The 22,606-nt window shown below is 38.2% G+C and overlaps 1 protein-coding gene across 16 annotated transcripts in view; it reads left to right on the forward strand.

The window, feature by feature from the left end:
* The window catches only part of WNK1 (WNK lysine deficient protein kinase 1), a 103,973-nt gene that overhangs the window by 43,903 nt on the left and 37,464 nt on the right, over positions 1 to 22,606 (forward strand). For 9 of the 16 annotated variants that reach the window (XM_083819785.1, XM_083819794.1, XM_083819793.1 and 6 more), the window contains 5 exons: positions 14,693 to 14,781; positions 16,154 to 16,373; positions 16,594 to 16,930; positions 18,004 to 18,191; positions 21,166 to 21,423. In XM_083819785.1, the coding sequence (XP_083675911.1) occupies positions 14,693 to 14,781; positions 16,154 to 16,373; positions 16,594 to 16,930; positions 18,004 to 18,191; positions 21,166 to 21,423 (1,092 nt within the window). Of the gene's footprint in view, positions 1 to 9,924; positions 10,298 to 14,692; positions 14,782 to 16,153; positions 16,374 to 16,593; positions 16,931 to 18,003; positions 18,192 to 21,165; positions 21,424 to 22,606 lie in introns of those variants that run through there. The other 7 variants (XM_083819795.1, XM_083819788.1, XM_083819792.1 and 4 more) reach the window with 2 other exon arrangements.

Genomic DNA, 22,606 nt, shown 5'->3' on the forward strand with positions numbered 1-22,606 from the left:
GCAGTGCTGCACAAGTCTGTCATTTTGCAGGATGTCTATCTTGTCTATGTGCTCATTGAGAAATTCCTATTTTTCCTTAATAAAGGAGTGCTGGGGTGAAGTTCCTGAATTTTCCCTGGCATGGAAAACAGTTGTTAAACTGGTTTTCTGGCTCGACTTTGTTTAGAAGAATTCTTCTTTTAGTAGAAGAATCTGAGTAAAAGCCCAGTTTAAAAAAACAAAACAAAAAACAAAACAAAAACACAAAAATAAAAAAAAAAAAGCAAACAAAAAAACCACCACAACTGTCTGCAAGTTATAGGGGCCAAGGTGTTATGTTGCTTTACAGTTCTGGTAAAGCAGTCAGGGGGAGTTTAACACAAAGTATTTACCTCTGGTTGTATTTGCACGCTCTACCACATTCAGTCCAGACCTTATCACTAGCAGTTTCTTTAGAATAGAAAATACCTGCATGTATTCTCGCTCAGGTATAAGAGTCTAGCCTCCCTCTATTTTCATCAGAACATAATGTTACAATTCTGTCTCCACAAAAAGCATATATTCCTCTTTGAAGCTATCCTCTACCGTTCTTTGGAAATGGCTCTAAATAAATGAGTAGTTAGTACTTAAAGAAGTTACGATTTCTGGGATTTTTATCTTATTAAAAAAAATAATAATCTGTGGTGTAATCAGTAAGTCTCTTCAGCTGGGACTGAATGCACCCAGTGGGCACTTATTGCTGTCTACATGACCTCAGAAAAAACACACCTAAGCCTTTACTTGGAAAGTAAGCTACCTATTAATTAAAGCTACCCATTAAGGTAGTGTTGTCTGCTCCTGTGATTTTTTTGCCCCTGCCCAGTTGTGCAGTCACAGCTGTGTCAAACTGTATGATGCAGTACTAGGTTATGCAGTGCCCCCCACCTTTTTTTTGCAAGTCTGAACCATATCAAGCAATACAGGCAGTTCAATACAAAATGTGATCATGGTACTTAATTGTCACGTAATTATTTATACAAAAAAAAAAAGTGAAATAAGATCTTGGTAAAATTTGGGAAGATTTTCATGTCTGACACTGTTCTCTCAACTGCTATTCTTTCTTTGACCTGTTTCATGCATATTTCAATTATTTTGTCACAAGAACATATTTGAAACGGGCTATACGTGTATTTAAATGAAAATGGATATTTATAGAACAGACATCTTAAGTATGATTTCTTAATTTAGTCTTTGGGAAGCAACGCAGTGAAGGCATAACTGCATAGGTTCAGCTGCTTTGTCTCAGCCTCTGGTGTGACATGTAACCCATGCAGTTGCTTGAAAAGCTAGTTTGTTTTTTTTTTGTTGTTTTTTTTAGGCTTACATTTGCTCTCTACTCACAGATGCAGTACAGACCTTGGTTACTTCTGTTCTCTGTTTCCTGTAAGCTTTCTTTTTGTAGCACAGAGATTATTTTTCCAAGTGCATAGAGGTACTGGTTGCTCCATCTCTAATACTTGTATATCTAAATCAAATTTTCTAGATGATTGACTAGTCCCAGGATGAGTAAAATGACAGTTAATGGGGTTTATTATGCAGATTCATCTCATTCTTGCATGACTGTCACTAACATAAATCCAAACATGTTAATTCCAAAAAAAGTTAAGACCATCCTTGGTTTTAAATGTACTGATCATCTAACGTGAGTGTGAGCAGAACATTTTTTTTGCCCCCTCCCGTTATATAAACTTACCTTTTAAATTTTCCTGATAGTCTTGTTCTCTATACTTAATTTTCTTCACGCTTACTTGGACAAAGTGAAGTTTTAGACTTGTCCTTGCCTTCATCAAAAGTCCAGTCTCTTCTCTAAACAAATATCTGCCTTCTGAGCCTTAGGATGAGGAGAAAAAAACATTTTGCATTTTGACTTAAGAAAACAAAGCAAAACACAAAATGTTCTGTACTGAAATGTTCCACAGAATGGGCACAGCTTTTTTTCATCTCTGTTGTACAGAGCTTAAAAAAGGCCTGAGGGAACAAGGTACATAATGAGTAACCAGACCAGGCAGTGTCTAACTGGTTTAAAAGCTGTAATTTCCCTAGCTTGTGGGAACTGAAGCTTACTGGTTAGAGTGAAGGTCATTCTCTTGGCTAGAAACCAGTCACTTATGAAGTGCTGCAGCTTGGGCAATTGAGATTAAATTAATTTATTCTTTAGTGACTTAAAAGTTAGACATCATAATTGCCTAACTTAATCAACTAAATTCTTTATTTTCCTTAGAGATGAAATGGGCAAGTCATCCTACCTCTGTCTTCTTTTTTGTTCCCTTAAGACATCCAAGGCAGCAAATATAACTGCTTAACCTTTAGACTGGTGATTAGTTTTACTTGTCTAATGAATATTGATGAATATCCTATTTTACTTTCTAGAAGTAATGTGAGATTTGTTAAGTGTACATAAAGCTCTGTTCCTTTACCTTGAATAACTTGGTTTCTTGGCCTCATTCATATACATAGAGACACCCTTCCTACCAAGTTTTCAATGGGGAATAAGCATTGATAAGGAATGTTGGAAAAGCAGGGAAAGGGTACCCTCTAATAAAGCAAGTAGTCTTTTGTTAAAGCACATACTGAAAATCCCTGAGCCTCCAACCAAGCACAGGAAACATAGTAAGAAAGAGAAAATTATTGTAATTGTGTTGACTGAAAGAAGAAAATTCAGGCACTTAAGTATCAAATGGGGAAAAAAAAAAGCACACCAGGTGTAATTCCTCAGTATCACACTAAATGAATTAAATAATGAATTAAATGTGGCTGGATGGCCACAGCCAGAGAGAGACCTGCAGTCAGTGTCTCTGTGTCCAGTTGGAGGCCAGTGACTAGTGGTGCCCTTCAGGTGTCCATCTTGGGACCAGTACTGTTCAGTATCTTTATCAACAACATAGACAGTGGGATCGAGTACACCCTCAGCAAGTCTGCAGAGGACACCAAGCTGAGTGGTGCAGTTGATACAACAGAAGGAAGGAATGCCATCCAAAAGGACTTGGACAAGCTAGAAAAATGGGCCCATGTGAGCTTAATGAGGTTCACAAGGCCAAGTGCAAGGTGCTGCACCTGGGTCAGGACAACCTGTACAAGAGGACAGGTTGGGAGAGGAACTCACTGAGAGCAGCCCTGCAGAGTAGGACTTGGGGGTTCTGGTGGATCAAAAGCTCAACATGAGCCAGCAGTGCGTGCTTGCAGCCCAGGAGGCCGGCTGTATCAACAGAGATGCATCAACATCTGTGATACGATACTATGATTAAAGAGTATGTAAGCTTCTGCTGCTTGTATTCTGTAGCCGTTCAGCTCTGTTGCAAGCATTTTAAACAGCATTTCTTTAAGAATGTGGAATCTTCCTGAGTGAAAGTACAGTCACTGACTCATCAGTTCAGAAATACATAACCTTAAAAATGGAAGGGGGACAAAATAGGAGTACTAGGTCTTAAAGCCTAGTACAAAAATATCTTAAGAAGTTTTGTCTTAGTTAAGTCCCTCTTTTTAGAGAAATAACAATGATCTAAGTAAGAAACAACAGGAAGCAGCTAGAACACTGCAATTAACATGCTACACAGTTTACAAAGCTAGGTTATATATCTGAAGTTAGAAGGAAAAAGACTCATTCAGCTGAATTCCTTTCTAAAAGTAGATCACTTTTATGAGTTCGTCTTAAGAGGCATTTGTACTATTCAGCATCAAAAGCTTCTAGATTACAGCTAAAACTGTTATGTCAATATTGGTATTTAAAAAAAAAATTTAGTCGAAGTGAAAGGGGATTTTTCTTACTTTGATCATTGTTGAGCTTGGGATCTGTCTTAAATTATGTATGATTTTAAAATGATCAGGAACTGAAATGGGGGAGGATATGAGCTGAGGTGCAGAAAATCAAGATCTAATACATTTTTTCGATGTGAAATTCAAAAATTTGGTTATATTGCAGACTTCTTAAACGTGTTTTTATAAGCCTACATTAGCCCATGGTATATTGAGTAAACAATGTATATATATATAAAAAAAACAAAACACAACAACAAACCAACCACAAAACCAACCCACTTCAATATCTCTAAAGGATCTGGCCTTGTTAAATTGTGATGCTAATATCTAATATTATCCTGTACAGACATTTATATAGCTCTTACATTAACTGTGGTTAATTTACTTTAGCAAAAGATGGGAAGGTGACTCTCTTCTTAAGAACAGAGAAGTGGTCAGTGTTTGAAAATGCCTGGCTTTGCAGTGTTAGGAGAACCATTAATGAATCACCGAAGTCGCACACTAAGGATTTCCATGGGGAGACTGATAGCTTGATGGTTTTTTGTCAGCACTAGTCAAAAGTACTGACATTAACAACGGATGGGCTGCTATTTCTTGTCCTAACAACTGTGCTGCTATAGTTGCACTTGGGTAGAAATGTGTTGACTTCAGGAAAGTTTTAGTCTTGCAGAAGCTCACAGTGGCAATGAGTTTAAAAAAAAAAAAAGTTATTTTGAGATGTTATGTGATTCATAGGCCAGAACTCCACTAAAATTGTATGGAAACCCTATATAGGTCTCTACAAATTACTCCGAGCTGTTCCCAAAACAGGCAATAACATGTGAGCATATATGCCTATTTGAATGCTTTGTTTTGTTCCCATATTAGAACAGTGAAAGCTACCAAAACTGAATGAAAATTTGCAGGTAGTTTATTCTCAAAAGCAGAGAATCATAGAATTGTCTAGGTTGGAAAAGACCTTAAAGATCATCAAGTCCAGCTATCAACCTGACCTACTGTCCCATCACTAAAACACGCCCCTAAGTGCCACATTCACATCTCAAATACCTCCAGTGATGGTGATGCCTCCACTTCTCTGGGCAGCCTATTCCAATGCCTGACCACCCTCTCTGTGAAGAAATTCTTCCTATGTCCAATTTAAATCTTCCCTGGTGCAACTTGAGACCATTTCCTTGCATCCTATCACTTCTCACCTGTGAAGAGAGACAAGACACCCTCCTTGTTACAGCCTCCTTTCAGGTAGTTGTAAAGAGCAATGAGGTCTCCCCTCAAGTCTCCTCTTCTCCAGACTGAACAGCCCCAATTCTGGGGGGCTCAGCCATTTCTCTGTTCCCTTCACCAGCTTCAGTGCTCTTCTCTGTACGTGCTCGAGCAACTCACTATCCTTCTTGTAGTGAGGGGCCAAGACTGAACATAGTATTCAAGGTGGAGCCTCACCAGTGCTGTGTACAAGGGGATGATCTCTTCCCTAGTCTTCCTGCCTACACTGTTTTTGATGAGAGAAATACCAAGCTTGAAAGTGTGTATGAGAAACTCCATTGCTTATTGTGTGTAATGTTTTTATGCTAAAGGGAAAAAAGACTCTTGCTTTTCTCTATAGTGAAGGTGTTTTGCGGCTTCCTAACACTGAGCTTGTGACTTTTGAAGGTAAATACCTTTCAGATGATTCTACCTTACCACCTATTACCATCATAATTCTCCGAGTAGCAGGGATACTTTTTAGGACCCTCCTCTGAAACTGAATCTTTTGGTACACAAATAGAAGTCCCTCGCTCATATTCTAATAAGTCAGAAAATAAAAGGGATAGTGAGATAGTGACTTTTGGTCTGAATTGTGCACTATTTTTGGAGTTTGCAACATTATCCTAGGCCTTTTAGTAGTTATCTTCTAAGCGGTAGTTCTGGCAGTGAATATGTTTTTATGCCCCATGGAAAAGATTCAATGTTGGATTGTTCTTTTTAATTCAATTCCAAGTCCACTGGACCTTATCTGTGGCTTTAGAATTATTATTGCTGTACTTAAATTCTAAAATGAGTGCTACATGATGTTTTTCTGTCAGAATGATAGCTAATTAAAGCAGAGAATGCAACTAATATAATGTGATTTTTCAAAAATATATTTTCCATACTGAAAATAGAAGAAAGACATTTTTGTTTTTGATATTGTGTCACTGTGGCATTTCTATATTTATAGCACTGAGATGTGTGTCTAGGCATGTCCCCATTTTTTTTGAAAGCCGTTTCCAAGCTAAAATCCCAGCAAAATGATGGCTCATTTAGCTAGCTCAAGATGTGCACCACTGCATGTTCTTGTTCAGATAACAAAGGCAGTACTCCTGCTTCTGAGTGTCAAGTTTAACAACTGTGTGATAAATTAAGCTGATCTTACCTTTATAGTCCTGTGGAAGAATAAAAACTGCCAAGTTAGTTCCCAGTCTGCTTGTGCAGTCACTGTCGTTTTGGAAGAACTTCTATCCTTATCACGTGTGTTTCTAAACAAGGCCCTTTCCACCATTACATGCAGCTATATCATAATGGTTTGACAGCTATACATGAAGAAATTGTGTTCTGCCTTTTGATTACTAAATTTCCTATTCTAGAGATTGTGTGATTTCTTCTATTCATTGGAGAGGGTTGCTGCAGTTACGAGAGGTGCTGTGATTAGTTCATCTACTTCTTACCTAAAACTATCCATTCAACTAGTCAGTCATAAGGGATTCAGATTCTTAAGACTTTTGAAATAGGTTGATGTTCTTACCTGGAGGTTCTGTTGTGAGAACTTGCATGTCTAAAAAACCTAACACCCCTTGTGTGCTGGTCTAGGTAATTAGTCAATGTGGTAATTGTAAGGCATGATGTATATCTAGCATAGTATAAATGACAATTCAATATTACCACAAATACAGTGTTTTTTACATTGTTACAGCCTTTTACTTGGGAGTGCTGGAAAAGAAAACAACCAATGATTTCTCTAAAGAGTTAAGACTAGTGCTAGTTCAGTTTCTTAAATTAGATTTGGTGATGGGATGGATTTTAAGTACGTGGCGTTGTAAGGCTTTTAACACTAAATTCTCTGGCTTTGAATAAAACATACAGTATTGAGGTGCTGGCAAAGCAGTTGGATGAGCAGGCAGTGTAATTGTCCTGCAGCTTGTGGGCTTGGAGGTCAGTTGTAGAATATGGATGTGGAGATGACAGCAAGACGTGATAGCTAGTCAGACAAGGAACATGTATTTATTCTTTTTACCAAAGATTCTCATACAAATAACTAGATACTTCTCTTAAGCAACTTCACAACTCAAAGAATAAACAGTTAGTATGGGTAGAATGGTTATATTGCAAATGTATCTTGGCATATAACAACTTCAATCATGTATGTATGGGATGTTTTTACTGTCAAGTATATGACTATATATGACTAGCCTTTTGTTTTTATTAACATCTCAAATTGTTTGAGAGTACATGGTACATTGAAGACAAAATAGTTTCCAAACTGATCAGTCAGGTTGTGGCAAGCAGGCCTGTATAAATACCGCATTGCCTCTACTATCTTCATAACTGAGTGTGAAATCTGGACATACACGGTTATCTGTTGCAAGTTTGAAGACTGCTGATTTTGAGAAATTTAAGAATCATGGGACTTAGATTACTTGCATGCCAGTATGATGAGGGGAGAGGGGTGTGAATGTCGTATCTCCAGCTTCTGCAGTCTGAAGACACTGGTTGAGCTATTTCAGTGGTGTAGAGCTTTCTTAAATAGTTGAGGGAAATTCTGGTCTGGCTGGTGGTAGATTAGGCAAGTTCAAAAGGTATCAGGTTCAAAATGTGCAGTCATTGCTTTTCTTCAGAACAGGGCAAAACTGTCCCAAGACAATGGTCTAAGTAGAGGCTTGTGAGCTGACTAGCTCATTGAAAGCCTTCGTCTGCTTCTATTGCTTGTACTGCAGTACTACTGTTTACTCTGTTAGGATATTGATCTTGTGCAGAGCTTATTCTGCAGGATTTACTGATTTCATTCCTGACAGAATTATCAATTGTCCAGAATTAATTACTATGGAAATACTGAAATCAGAGAAGCTCAATTTTCACTTCTGTTAAATGTGCTGCATCATTTTAATTTTTTCTGAACTCTACTGTATCTTGTTCTTTTTAACAAGAACAATAAAATGCAGCTTCTGTAGGCAACCTGTATCTCTTCTGAACCGAGTAAATGCTGAGTGAGGTCTTTTCATAATAGATAGGCAGATATTCAGTTGAACTGGGATAAGAATTATGATATAGATGTACTCTGTGTGAGTTAAGGAAAGAAATCTGAAAGATTGTTTCTAGATGATAGAACAGTATTGGGATGAGGGATTAGATGTGGAAAAGGGGGTGAAATAGTTAAACTTGTAGGTTTTGAGGGCTGGGTGAGTAACTAATAGCCAGTGGTGACCTTTAGAAGATCATAGGGTAAAGCAATTTAAATGCCATATATACTGTTGCCTGAGGGCTTCTGTGAGACTATGGGAAGGAGGTAGGATCCCTGGCTTGTTTTCCACTGGAATCATATGCTCTGTCAAGTTTCCTTGAATTAATGGGTTGTGGCAGCCTGGATCTGGCTCAAACTAGCATGGTAACAACTTAGCTAAAAAGAAAATATAGAGACTTTTAATTACTTTGTTTTTGAGATTTGACTTTGCTGCTGATTCTATTAGCCTCTGGACTGCAGAGTTTGAACATTTTGTTTGAGAAGATTAATCAGTTACGGTAGAATTCCTCTCAAGCTCTGCAGTTAAAGTACTTTTGCAAAGAGCCAAGCAAACATCATGGTTAGACTGGGACAGGTACACTGTGTTCATATTAAAAGCTGAAACACTTCAAATATTCTTCACATCTCATGTGGTGCGCCCCAGAAAAGTGCAGCCTTAATGTGTTGAATGTTAGGTGCTGATCCTGGGAAGTAGATTGGCTTTGACTGTACAAAACCCGCTGTCATTGGGTTTGAGTGCCACTGTAACAATGACAAACAAATTATAAACACTGGCAAGTGAAATTCTGATGTGCTTTATTGAAGATAGCAGTAAGCACTGTTAAAACTGAGGTGATAATCAATAGTTAGTTGATGTGAGTGTGTAAGTGTCTAGCTAAGCAGTTGGAAGGCCACTCAACATAGCAGTATGTTTTAGGACCTCTTTTCCCTTGATATCTCTAACATTTCACTGCAGCTGGTGGAGGGGATTTCTAAAATGCCCAGCGAAGGATGAAAAGGTGTTGCTTTGCAACATTGGTGTTGTGTGGTATAACAATATTTGTATAACTTTGGTATACTTGGGGAACTAAGTCTGCTGTTTTGTGGGTTGAGAAGTGCTCTTGATAAACTGTTATTACGTTCAATTTTAAATTATCCTCACTAGCTATCAAAATGTGTTTGTTCACTTTGCACTTTAAAGCTGTGTATGTGAGCTTTCTTACCATTGCTGCTATTGTCCTTCCAAAAAAAGCCTGGAAGCTGTGAACAACTCATTTTATTAGAAAGCAAGCTCTGCAATAGCTGTTTGAAACTAGATACCAGGGGAAGAAAAAAACAACAGACTTCATGTTGGGTTTGGAACAGAGCAAGAGGCGTTGGGAAATATAACTCCAGATTATATTCATGCACGTGATATAAAAGAAGCAACAACACAGCCTTCTAAATTTGTCCAGCAGTTTGAGAATCTCCTTAAATACCTATTCCCTTACGTTAAGCACCTAGTAAAAGAAAAGCAGATGATGGTAGCAATGGTAGCAAATGTAATTGTTAGGGAAGAGGGAGACGGGCTATACTGTGTTATCCTAGTGCAAGTTTGTGTTCTTCTGGGATTAAATTGAAGTTATCAGCTGTGAGTATACTTATGTAGCTCTGTGGAAAGAAGAGGAGAAACAGCAGTTGCCTTCTCTCCTAGCACAAAATTAGTGCCAGCAACCTTGGGTCAGAGCAACATACTGACTGATCCGTTCCCTTCAGTTCGAAAGTGTACGTCTGCCAAAGCCAGCGTGGAGCTGGGTGATGTTCCTCCTGCAGCCTTAAACTATGGCAGAAAACTTGGGTGGAGAATAGGAGAGCAGCCAGCCGGGGAGGCGGGGACATGCAGGAAGTAAAGGCTCCCTGTGCTGCCTCCTCTTCCTCCTCCTTGCAGCTAGCTGGGCAGGCAGGAAAGGACAAGCTTACCTCTTGCTTATATTCATTCTTTCTATTCAGAATTTGAGTGGCAAAAGCAGATATTGAGCTTGAATCTCTGCAGCCTCATGTACTGGACTTGGAAAAGTACAAGGGGTATCAAACAGAAAACAATGCTTCCTTCTAACTTTGATGTCTGCTTTCCCTCCGCTGTGCGTTAAGTCCACAGCCAAACGGATTCCCATCGGAAATTAACACCCAGCTAACTCTTTGGTGTGTGCATCTCTTTTCCTGATGGATTTTACAAAAAGAGAGATCTGTCCCGTATTTGTAATTGTTAATTCCCACTGTTGTTGCTGTTCTCACAAGGATTGCACTAAAGAGGTAGGTGAGAGTGTCAACTCCAGAGTAATTGTGTGTAGCTGCAGTAAAGGATTTGGGGGGTGGTGAATCAGAATTCTCAACAAATCTGAACTGCTTTGCATGGAATGGTTCCTCAGCTTTTAAACTCGATGATACTTTTTCTGCAGCTTCCTAATGTACATTAAAATCCTGAACAGCAAAGCTAGAACACTTGTTGCTCCTGCTATTTCCAAGCTGTGTTGCTATTTTTCGGTTTTTTTTTAATTAGGATTGCTGAGGTCACATGATGCTTTTTCTTTTTTTCTTTTTGTATAGTAAGTTATACAGCACTGATTGTATTTTCTCTTATGATATTTTCAGTATCTTTTGAATTACAATGAGATGTTAAACCACTGATTCAGTTATTTGGTGAGCACTGATGCAAAATACCATGTTTCTAGGCAAAAATTGTGAAGAGGAGTTCTTGTGTTTTAAATATTTTGAAAACATGGAATTTTTAATAGTTACAGATCTTGCTTTTAGTGGATCATATAACTGTACAAATGTGGATGTTACAATTTTGGAATTCAATTTTTTTTACCTGATTAAAATCTGATGAAATCACAAAATTTATCATATCTAAGTTAAGTGAAACGTGAAATTTCCTGTGCTTAAAATGAAGACTAAGATAAGTGTTAGTAAATATCCAGGTTTGCATCAGTTGCACCTTGTGCTACTTTACTCATGTGCCCATATTATAAAGTTTTGGATGGCTTTTCAAAATGTAAAAATTAGTGAGTTTACTTGAAGTTTGCACTGCTTTCAAGGGAAGCGATTCTGCCCTTGTTAGCTATAGCCCTAGTGCTCCTTTTGTAAGCCTCAGAGTTTGTGCCACAATGTAGTGAACCTGGCTGAGTTTGCTTCAAGTCTGATAAATGCCGTGATCTGGTTCGTTATGCAGCTGTATAAAGGTTTGTGCCAGCAAGAGGGGGGGAAATGACATGGGTGTGGAAGAGGGCAATGGAGAACAGGAGACTGCTGCCTTCAGCCCCAGTGCCAGTTTATGCTGTTGTAGATAATAGCTTGGGAAAATGTTTATGATTTCATGTGTGCCTGTTATACCTACCTACACTTTTATTTTCCTTTGCAAGAGCTCTTCCTTTCATTTCCTTAGCAAATTATTAAGACAAAAAAAAGCTAGTAGGATTTGGGTATTTAGCTCTGATTAATGGGACAAATAGATTAAAAAAAATTAGATTGTGTGGTTTTTCTAAGCAGTTTGGAGACTGGGGAATGAAGAGAAGCATGTAAGAAAGTGACAGTCTTGCAGTAAGTGTGAAATGTTGAAACCAGGAACACTGAGTTGCTTAGTATGTACTTCAGCGCCTTTGTGTTTGGAATCTAATGAAAGTATGCTTGGCTGCCCAGCTCCTGAGCTTTTAAGGGCACATCAAGGTTATTTGAATTGCAGGGCTCCCCTTTGGTTTCTCTGTGATGGTGTGATGAAGCTGTAAAAGCATCTGTGGGTTGATGTATTGATTATCATTAATACTATCTTCTGTCTTGCGTTGTGAAGTAGTCTGGCATTTGCAACACTTGGAGGGGAATTTTTTTTTAAGGCTGATGCTACTTAAATAGCCTAAACTTTAGCATAAGGGATGCTTGGCCAGCACTGGAGTTCAGCAATTTTGTGGAAGAAGCTAAGAAAGGTGCTTGAATACCTAATCCTGTATTGGTTTTAGGCCCTAGTCTGAAGGTCTCCCAGATTTTCTGAGTAACAGTTAGGAATGTGGAAGGTGTGGTGGAAGAGTCTTGGAGGGGTTTTCTTCTTAACTGAACTACTGTTTTGGAACTCACAAAAAGGAATAATCCAAAATGGCTTTTATGGAAGGTCCCAAACACTTTGCACAAGTATTTAACTTCTTTCAGAATAGAGATACACATAGTATCAGACTGAATCACAGATTTTATTTTTTTCCCCCTGGCATTGTGCAAGACCAGAGCTTGTAGTCAAATGGGCTACAAGAAGGCTCACATTCTGGTTTCTTTAAGTTAATAATGTTGTTGTACCAGTTGTCTTGTATTCATCTTAGTTTTCAGTTTTTCTGACATGAGATCATGTCACAGATCTGACACCTTCCTTTTACTGCCACAGTATAAATGAACATACATGTGGGCTGCTGGTATGGCTGGAACTTGGGCTATTTAGAAGTATTGAATGTGGTAAATTTTAGGTGACTTCTCTGGCAAATTTAGATATAAATCTATTCAACAAGCACACAAATAACTATTGCACAGACTATGCCTGCCTATATGTGCGTGTTGGTGAGCATTTTATTCTATGTAGAAAGATCTGTGTTGTACACATATGAATGTGAGCAGCTGGGACCATTTAAAACTTGGCCATGGTTAAAGGTGGATGTCTCTGTGACTCATCATTGCTGTATGAGCAGAGACAAATGCAATGGGTACTTGATGCAAGTAGTAAATGCAAAACCAAGTTTTATGAATCTCTTAGGGTGCATTGCTCTGTGACATGTAGCTGGAGACTTACGATGTGACCTGGTTACAGTATTAAAATTTGCTCGGGCAATCTTTGCTCTGGTGTCTTACCAGCTGAGGCACTGATCTTCAAAAGCTTGATGTTCACTGAAGCTTTTAAGAATTAATTTAATGTTCACTGACAGGCTGTGTTTCAGGGCTTACTCTTGTCACAATATACTCTTCAGTTCTGTGAATCTCGATTGCTAAAATTTCGTAGGAGCAAATCTTAGAGCAAAGAAATAGAAAATCTAGAATGCTGTTCTAACAGGAAGTTTTTAAGTGAAAGATCCGCGTCTTTCTGTAGTTCTTGTCCGTTCTATTAAATTCCAGATGTGATCACAACACCTTTGTACAACATCATGACAAATGCTACTGTTCACTGAAGGACTGGGTGCTTGTGCACCTCCAGTCTTGCATTTGCATCTGTTAAAGTCCACTATGCCCTCTCCTGGAAGAGTGTGGTAGAGAGTATCTTAGGCAGTGAGCACATTGAATTCAGTGTAACGCAGTGCTTGGCCAAGAAAAATGGTATCTGAACGTAGATGAAAATTACTAAGAAAAACAGTATCTGAATGTAGATTAAAATTACTATCATATTAAGTCCACGTTCCCTTAAATGATGGTCTGCAGTTGCAAAGGCTGTGGTTCAGAGACTTGACCCTTTCCATTTCAAGGCTTCCTTGCTACTGACAATAGAAGAATGGTGAGAGAGGTATCTAATGGTATGCTGAAATGGTATATCTGTACTTTACACTCTGTGGTTTTTCGCTTGTTTAGTTGCAATTCGCCAGTGACACAGGGTCAGATGTGTCCTGTGTAGGTGGTAGGTAGTAACTGAAGGCTCGTAACATGTAGTATTGTGTGCCAAATTATACTGATCTCAGGATTGTTTGGTTTGAAAGTTTGGGCACTTCAGATAACAGCATTTAAACAAGATGGCTCCATCCTCTCTTGTGTCCTAAAATACAGAATTTGAAGCTAAAGGCTGAATCAAGTAAAATTGAGTGCCAAATTTTGCTATGTTGGACAACTGACTTCCTGAAATAGAGCTTTTGGACATGATTAAGTGACGGAGTTTGGCTTTCTGTGCCTGCAGTGCTTGCAGAATACCCAGCTGAGCATATCTTATGGTTTATTTACTTGACAGAAATGAGTAGTTGACTGAAGTTAAATTTTGTTTCCCTCTGTCCCCCCCCCAATGGCTTTAACATGTATTGGAGAAAGAATTGTCATGTGTTGTTGAAGAGCAATTGGAAAGGTGCATATTGTTAACTTTCCTGAACTCAGCAGTAATCATCCAAGAGTACGGTTGGAGATTAGTAGATCTGGGAAGAGCTAAGATACAAGAAAGTCTTTTTTTTATTTTTTAAGCACTGACCAAGTTATTTAGTGATTCAGTCAGATCATTCTGGGCTAATGTTTTTCCCCTAAAATCACTCTGCCAAAATTAGTTCATATAATGGCATGTTGGAAACATTCTGGGAAGCAGCAGAATCCTTTGAAGACTGTTAAGTTAATCATGTGGGTTCGTGCATTAGCATTATGTAGGAAACATTTCCATTCCCAGTCTAGTATGTTTATTCTCCTCTAACCATCATGCCTTCTGTAGAAACTAAATGGTATGCTTAACATAACTTGGCACCTAACTGCCAATACCTAGTGTAATGGAGGTCTAATTAAGAAATGGGGAAAAAAATCCATGTTTGAAAAACTCACTAGCAAACAGATGAACAGTAAGATTGGGGGCAGATTTCTTGGTAATTTCCACTAGTGGGCAATTTGGGCCAGTTACCTATTGAATAAAAATAGTTGGTTTGTATGTGAACTTTTGCACAATTGAAAGTTAAATCAAGTGGGCCTTTCAGTTCTTCTGTTGTTACTTGTATGTTCCAGGGTGTCAAGCCAGCCAGCTTTGATAAAGTAGCAATCCCTGAAGTGAAGGAGATTATTGAGGGATGCATTCGGCAAAACAAAGGCGAAAGGTAAGTTTTCTTTCTAGATAGAGGTATTACTGTTGACTCTGTAACTGTGATAATACCAGATACAGTTAGTTGTTGGGGTCTGATGAAAGTTAGGAAGCTATTATTACTTCTGCAGGATCTATTCTCTTGCAGGTTCTTATTTAACACTTGCTTTACAGCCTTAGTGCCAGGAAAAGTGCAAAAGCTATAGTAACCATCCAAGTCATTTTACTCAAATTCTACTGATCCTTTAAAGCTTTGACCTCATCAGTAAAATTGTGTATGACAGTCTTCCCACATTACCAGGTAATAATGGTTTTATTTGGTTGGTTCCTTATTCCATAGTCCTGTTTTTTGTTGTCCCTTTGATTCTTTATGGCTGATTATTTTGAGGGCTCCTTATTTTATAAGTTCTTGCTGCTCATTTTCATTCAAATTTTCTGCAAGATGACATCTACGTGAAGTGATTAGCTTATACCATTACAGAAAACCTGTAGCTTCTCTAATGGCTTATTTGTGGATTTTGTTTCACTTTCTGCATTTACATAGTTGTTGCTTACTGGGTGTTGAGTTTAAGAATGCTTCAGCCTTCTGTCTATCTATAGCTTCCCACTATCCTGTTTGGAGCCTGTTTTGTCAGTTTATGGATGTGGATTCATTTCTTTCTATTTGTTCTTGAAGCTTTACATCTGATGGTGTTGCTGTGTATTTTTAATTTCTATTCATAAAACAACAGCTTAAAAGCTGTTTAAAATAATTGTCTTTTTTCCCATTCTGAGTTAATTTTGTGGCTGCATGTCACTTCTTCCTTGCCATTTAGCTTAAACAATTAGCTTTTTGACTACTGCTATTATGCTATGTATATAAGAACATAATTGACCCGTGGTACCTTCTGGACAAAGGTATTTGTGCCAAATGATACAAGTCGAAGTGATTCAAGATAGTACAGAATATGAAAGAAATCATGTGGTGCTTAGCTAATGCTCATTGAATTAGCTAGGTGAGACTTCTGACAATATCATGAAATAGACTGAAATATATATTTCATTATTACTGATCTGATTTGGGGACTATGGGTTGTGTTAGATCTTAACCTTCAGTAAAACCAAACTGTTTCTTCTTTAGTTAATACATAGCCTATTCAGTTCTGTTGATGTAAAATCTGTGGGCATTTCTGCTGACCAATGTATAACTTTACTGCATCTGTACTTTATTTCTCCATCATGATTTTATATAGAAATCTGGATGATAAGCTGTCAAATTAATGGGAGGATTAATGGGAGGAAGCATGAAATGTAGACAAATTTAGCAGATCACCAGGCAAGGACATTCCTTAATAATTTATGAAAACCTAATAACTGTGTGCTTTCTACATTCTTTCCCAATACGCTAGATATGCTATTAAGGACCTTTTGAATCATGCTTTCTTCCAAGAAGAGACTGGAGTACGGGTAGAACTAGCAGAGGAAGATGATGGAGAAAAAATTGCCATTAAACTCTGGCTGCGAATTGAAGACATCAAAAAACTTAAGGGCAAATATAAAGATAATGAGGCAATAGAGTTTTCCTTTGACTTGGAGAGAGATGTCCCAGAGGATGTAGCACAGGAAATGGTAAGTGGTGGTGGTCTTACAAAACATTGAAGGTATTGACATTCTCTGACAGTGAAATATTGCCCATCAGCCTCTGCATTTACTGTTAATGTCTAGAAATAAAACTACTTCAGAAGTTTGTGACTGAGAAGTTAGTGCAAGAGAGTGATAGCTTATGTTGTAGTACCGCAACAGTGGCTGTCTATGACAGTCTGAATTCTGTGAATATATCCTCCTTCAGGTGGAATCTGGCTATGTCTGTGAAGGGGATCACAAGACAATGGCGAAAGCTATCAAGGACAGGGTATCTTTGATTAAGCGAAAGCGAGAACAGCGTCAGTTGGTGCGAGAAGAACAGGAGAAGAAGCTTCAGGAAGAAGGTAGTCAGAAGCAGCAGCTGGAGCAACAGCAACCCTCAAGTGCTTCCCATGCAGGGTCAAAGCATCCTGTATCTGTCAGTGGTACTACTCCTGTCCCCACTACTTCAGCATCAGTTTCTACACAAGTGGAGCCTGAAGAACCAGAAGCTGATCAACACCAACAACTTCAGTTCCAGCAACCCAGTATATCCATTCTTTGTAAGTGTGTCAGTTGATTTATTTAGGAACTCTTGCATTTACACTATTTCCCCCACCCTTAGAGAGTCTTGAACTTCTGGTGGATATAGCACTAATTATCTTAAGATGTTGCTGTCTGCTGAAGAAAATAAGGCCAATGGAATGCACACCAAAAGAAGATGCATTTATGTGCCTTAGCTGAGCCAAGTCAACAGTGTAATTTGCAGTTCAGTCTTAACACAAAATAATTTTCCTTTGTTATAAGTTAATAAACTAAACAAACTCAGGCACCTGAAGTATGAACGCATGTTCTAGTTCTTGCTGCCCTCCTGCAGGGACAATATATTCTTGTCATGCAGCAGATTGCATACTTTTGCACTAGTGCAGTTAGAAGTATTAGAAATACTTCTACGAATTGTCACTAACTTTTGTTTAAGGTGATAATTAGATTGTTGCAAGCAGTTCAGATCAAAACTTAGTTTCAGGAAAAGTTTCATTTCCTATTCTACATACTAAACGTGAACAGATGAGGAAAAGTTGGGAGTGTTGTCTGGCATCCCAACATTTGAATAACTACCTGAATAATGGTATTAGATAAGTTCCATATTAGAGTGGTGAAATTATCAAATTGCTATCTGCCCTAAGGAAGTAGAGATTAAGTTCTCTATTATACCTACTTCAGGTGCATCTACCAGCCAGCACAACCCACCTGTTTTATACTTCTATATAAAAATAAGTAAAAGTAATAGAACAAAACTGAAAGATCATTCATGACAAATGGAATTTAAATTTTTATTTCTCGTTCAGCATTTAATAGGGAGCATAATTTACTTTCAAGTATCTTTCCAAAGAACTCCTGAAGTTACTGATTTTCAGAGGTTAGCGGAAGGCATGCTGGTAAGGAGTTACTATATTGAGAAAGAAAAAAAAAAATCACAGTTTTTCTACCAACATAAATTTTAGCAGAGGTAAAATGCTTATAAAGTCTATGTGACATGAAACAAATGCAATCTAGTATTCTATTATAATACGTTCAAATTATGAAACAAGACTGCAGTTATTGAAATGCAGATTTTTGTCTTTAATTTCTGCAGCTGACGGGACAGTTGACAGTGGCCAAGGGTCATCTGTTTATACTGAATCTTGTGTGAGCAGTCAACAGACTGTGTCTTATGGTTCCCAACATGACCAGCCAATCTCAACAGCTGCAGTCCAGGGGTACGCAGCTTCAGTTGGCCCAGTGCAGTCACAACAGCATGGAGGATATCAGCCACCTGCAGTGGTAAGCCAGAACTTACAGTATTGCAAACGCATGGAAATACTTGGTTGTGGTTTTTTCCTTCTTCTTAAAGGAGAGAGGAAAGTCTGTCAGGCAGTCTTCCATGTTTGTTTTGTTTTGCATGCAAAACAAATTCTGTATGGGAGCAGTTAATGGCCTGTTTTTATAAGGTGACTGAGTCTAGTTAAATAAAATACAAGGGTATATTTGTCTTTAAAGCTTTTTTTTTTTAAAAAAAAGCTTTGGGGTTGAGATTTTAATGGATGTAAATAACATTCCTAGTACAAGACTGAAAATAAGCACTAAATCTCACGTGAGAAGGTGTTTTGTGTGTATATGAAGTTACCGGGGTTAAAGTTAAGCTGTTACTTTGATTTGAAGGAGGGGCTAGAACAATTTGAGCTGCTGTTTAAATATGAAATTGCTATGTATGTTCTGTGAGACTTTGATTACAGATCCTGAAGGTAAGATCTTTTTAACTGTTATAGAATGCTGCATGTGAGAACTCCAGACTGAAAAGACCCCACGCCCTTGTTCCCAATTTTATTTCTAGCTTGCGTTGATTTGCTCATCAGTTGCCATGCATATTCCTTTACCCTGGAAAGTCTGCACTGGGCACAAATACTTTTCCTACTATGTTCATTTGTGTTGCCCTTTTATTTTGGTATGTTTTTCCCTTGGTATGTTTTAGGTAAGAGTATGAGACCATGCAGAAGTCTATTCCAACTCTGGAGTAGAACTTCTGCTACTGTTACATTGTCTTCAGTGGTTCCCTTGTCTTGTTTTTTTTTTTTTTTTAAAGAATCAAAACCTGAGGCAGTGACATTATGTTATTATGTGGTAATACCATGCAGGGAGATGATGCGATACTTTAGACTTGAGGGTCCTCACTTTTTTGGTACTTGTGCTTGCGGACTCGATTACAGAATCATTGGTGTTCATACCTTTTTGGAAAACATCCTGGTTTCAGTCAGAGCCTGAAGCTGTGTGGTACTGCTAGTCCCTGAGCAAATGAGTTTTCAAGCCCTCTAAATAAGCTCTTGCTCTGGATAAGACATATTTTGATGTGCGAGCGTATCTTGGACCAGAAGCCATTTCACTGCCTTGGGATGGCTAGCTTCCAGCTTGAAAGACCATTATCTTTTGAGAGGGATGGGAAAACAAGCACATAACAGATGTAAAGTCAAGCTGTTTAGTTCACTCCTAAAATGTGCTCGTGCTCTATGGTGACGACCGTGGTACCAGAAGGTTGACAGAACGGAGTAGAACACTGCAAGAACTACTAACAGTTTGTTGGGAAGACAGGATGACAAGTCAAAATGATATTGACAACTGGAGAAATGATCCTAAAAAGAAATAGAATGCAGTTCAATCAGGACAAGAGCAAGGTTCACGCCTAAACAGGAATAATCTGCTACACAAGTACAGTATGAGCAACAACCAACTAGGCAGCAATTCTGCCAGAAAAAAAAAAGTCAGGGATTATATTGGACCACAAGCTGGACATGGTCAAAAACATCATGCTGTTGTGAAAAAGGCAAACATCATGTTATGTGAAGTAGTTCTGTTGCTCTTGGCCTTTGGTAAGTCTATTCTGGACACCCTGCCTGATGAAGAAAGTTGAGGGTAAATTGGGAGAGAATTCAGAGGAGAGTGACAAAAAAACTCAACTAGGAATACGCAAAACAGGGTTTATGTGAGAAGACTAAAAGAGTTAAGTTGAGTCTATAGAAGATGAGCTTGAGGAGAGAGAAAGCTGTAAAGGCTTCCATAACACAAGAAGAGGCTAATCAGATCACAACACTGTTGTCAGATACAACAACAAAAAAAGCTTAAATAGGAGCAAGGAATTATTGTTTGGAAAAGAGTTTTTTTCTAACCAGCAAAGACATACTGTAGACACCATCACTGGAGAGGTTTCTGAACAGGCTAAATAAATTAGTCAGGAATTACATGTATAACTAGTACTGACTTGGAACAGGTGAAGATTAAAGGTAAAATATTTAATCCTTTGAGGTCCCGTATGCCTCTGTTCCAAAATCTTGAGCAGTCTAGCAAGATTTCTTATATCAGAAATACTTAAAATCAGATCTCTACTAGAGATCTTGACTTTTTTTTCTTGGAGTTCTGTATTTGATTTCAATTATCTTAAGAAATTACATCCATAGGAGGAGCACATATAATTAGAGAAGGAAATCTTGCAGTTGAAGGCTGTCTCTTTAAAACATAACCTTTCCACTCACCCTAAAAAAAAAAAAAAAGACAAAAGTCTAATTCTGATTCTTCCAGTTTGGTTGGATTTTGACCCTATGGCCTTCTGGATTGTGGCAATATTACAAAATCTTGGTGATTTTATTGGCCCACTGTCTGGAAAACGCTAGTCTAAGACTAATTTTTCCTAAATTTTCCACATATTAAAACAACTTTTTCCACAACTCTTGCTGTAGAATAAGTGATGTTAAAGTTCTTACGGTAACATTTTAGTTAATAAAGAGCCAACTGTAAACCGTTCACTTAATTCAGGGAGGTGCCCAAGCAGGGAGACTGGTGAGGTGATAAGTGCAAACACACATCCACTCGCTAAACTAAGAATAAACGAAAGCTCATCAGTAACTTAGGGCTTTTTTATTTGTCAAACTCCCAAATGGAGTGAATACACAGTATGGACCACACTGATGGCCCCAGAGAAAACATTCTCTTTTTTCTGCCTTCCACATGCCTCTTGTAAGGGTGCTAGGGAACTTTCCTCATTGTTCAGTAACCTAAGGCAAACTTGAGTCCTCCTAGGGGCGCATATCCTGTTCCTGGTGTATGTTGGCATTCATTCAGCATTCTCATATCTTCTTGCACACATAGTAGTCAGTATTGGGCCTATCATTGTGTGTCTGCATTTCTTTTCTATCTCATTAGAGTTTTTGCTAGTTTTGTTTTTATTTTTTTAAGAGTTCAATTCTTAACTTTTGTTTCCCTCCTTTAGCCTCAACGTGGTCGTAGCATGTCAGTTTGTGTCCCCCACCTTCCTGCTCTTCCCTCTATGTCCTGCATCCCTCTCAGTGCTCCTTGCACCCCACCACCAGCGCTGTCTGCACCTCTTTCTCCTTTCTACCTTCGGACTGTCCCTGAAGAAACCTTTGCAGAAAAGCTTTCTAAAGCCCTGGAAAGTGTCCTGCCCATGCACTCTGCCTCTCCACGCAAGCATCGACGCTCCAGCCTGCCCTCCCTCTCTGTCAGTCCTGTATGTGTTACCATTTGCCTCCTGGCACAGTAAGATAAGTTATCATTAAATACATCCTAGGCTTCGGGCATTTTTAAAATGAAAAAATGAAAAGTTAATTTTTCATTCCTAATTACTGTGCTGCTAGATTATTGTTTTGTTTTTGTTTTCTTGAGAAGTGATACACTTAAATAGTCAAACATTGATAACATTTTATTTTGTATTTTAGGACAGGATAGTAAAAATAAAGGGAAATTATTCAATTGTACCACAGAAGGTAAGGGGAAGCCTAGTTCTTTATCCCCTGATGTCAGAAGACTGTTTATTTTCTAACTTCTAAGCAGGCATTCAATGTTAATTAAGCCTTGCACAAACCAGCCAGCTTTTAAAGCTTAGTTGCTGTGGTTGGTTATTCTAGAAGCTTTGGTTTGCTGAGGTAGTGTAGTGATAGTAGAAATTCAGAGTATTAATACTTTTAAGGACTTTTCTTTAAGTTTTAATTGGAGTTGACACTTTGGCTGGTGCATGATGGAAAGAAGCCATACATACCCCCATGTGTTCCAAAAGGTCAGATGCAATATAGCTTGCAGGATAGGAGGTAGTCTGTTTTCAGTCTGGGGCTTTAATTTACATAAAATAAGCTTTGGAAAACTTTTGTTTGTAATTGAAGTATATGGAACTAATTTTCAAAGTGTAGGAAGAATTCTTCAGGAGTACAGGAGTAGGGACTGTCTTGTTAGTATTGGTCAATATGGAAATTTGCTGCTGCTTTTCTGTAAGATGGGAGGGGAAAAGAAACAGAACAATGTGGAAATGGCAATTTGAAAAAGTTTTAAGTAGCACCTGTATTAAAGATATATTTGCTGCTGACTTAACAATTTTTTTCCTTTAGGGTTGGTAATACCTTCTCTCAGTATACTGTAGGCAAAGATGAAAAAAGGCAGCATTGCTAAATTGTTTAGTGTTCTTATATAGAATTCTCTCCAATGAAATTTTCCCTATATTGTGTTGACTAACATAAGTCTAATCTGTGATAGCACATCATATGGAGTGGAATTGCTTGAGGACTTTGCTGTTTTTAAACCTGTGAATGTCTTATTGTCCAGGAAAAAGTTGGTTTGTTTCAATGACTGATGATTTCTTATCTGAAAAAGTCTGATGCAAATGGACCAAAGTGATCAAAAGGGATGTTTGAATTTGGTAG

Source organism: Anser anser (genome assembly GCF_964211835.1).
Source record: "Anser anser genome assembly, chromosome: 1".
Taxonomy (NCBI): domain Eukaryota; kingdom Metazoa; phylum Chordata; class Aves; order Anseriformes; family Anatidae; genus Anser; species Anser anser.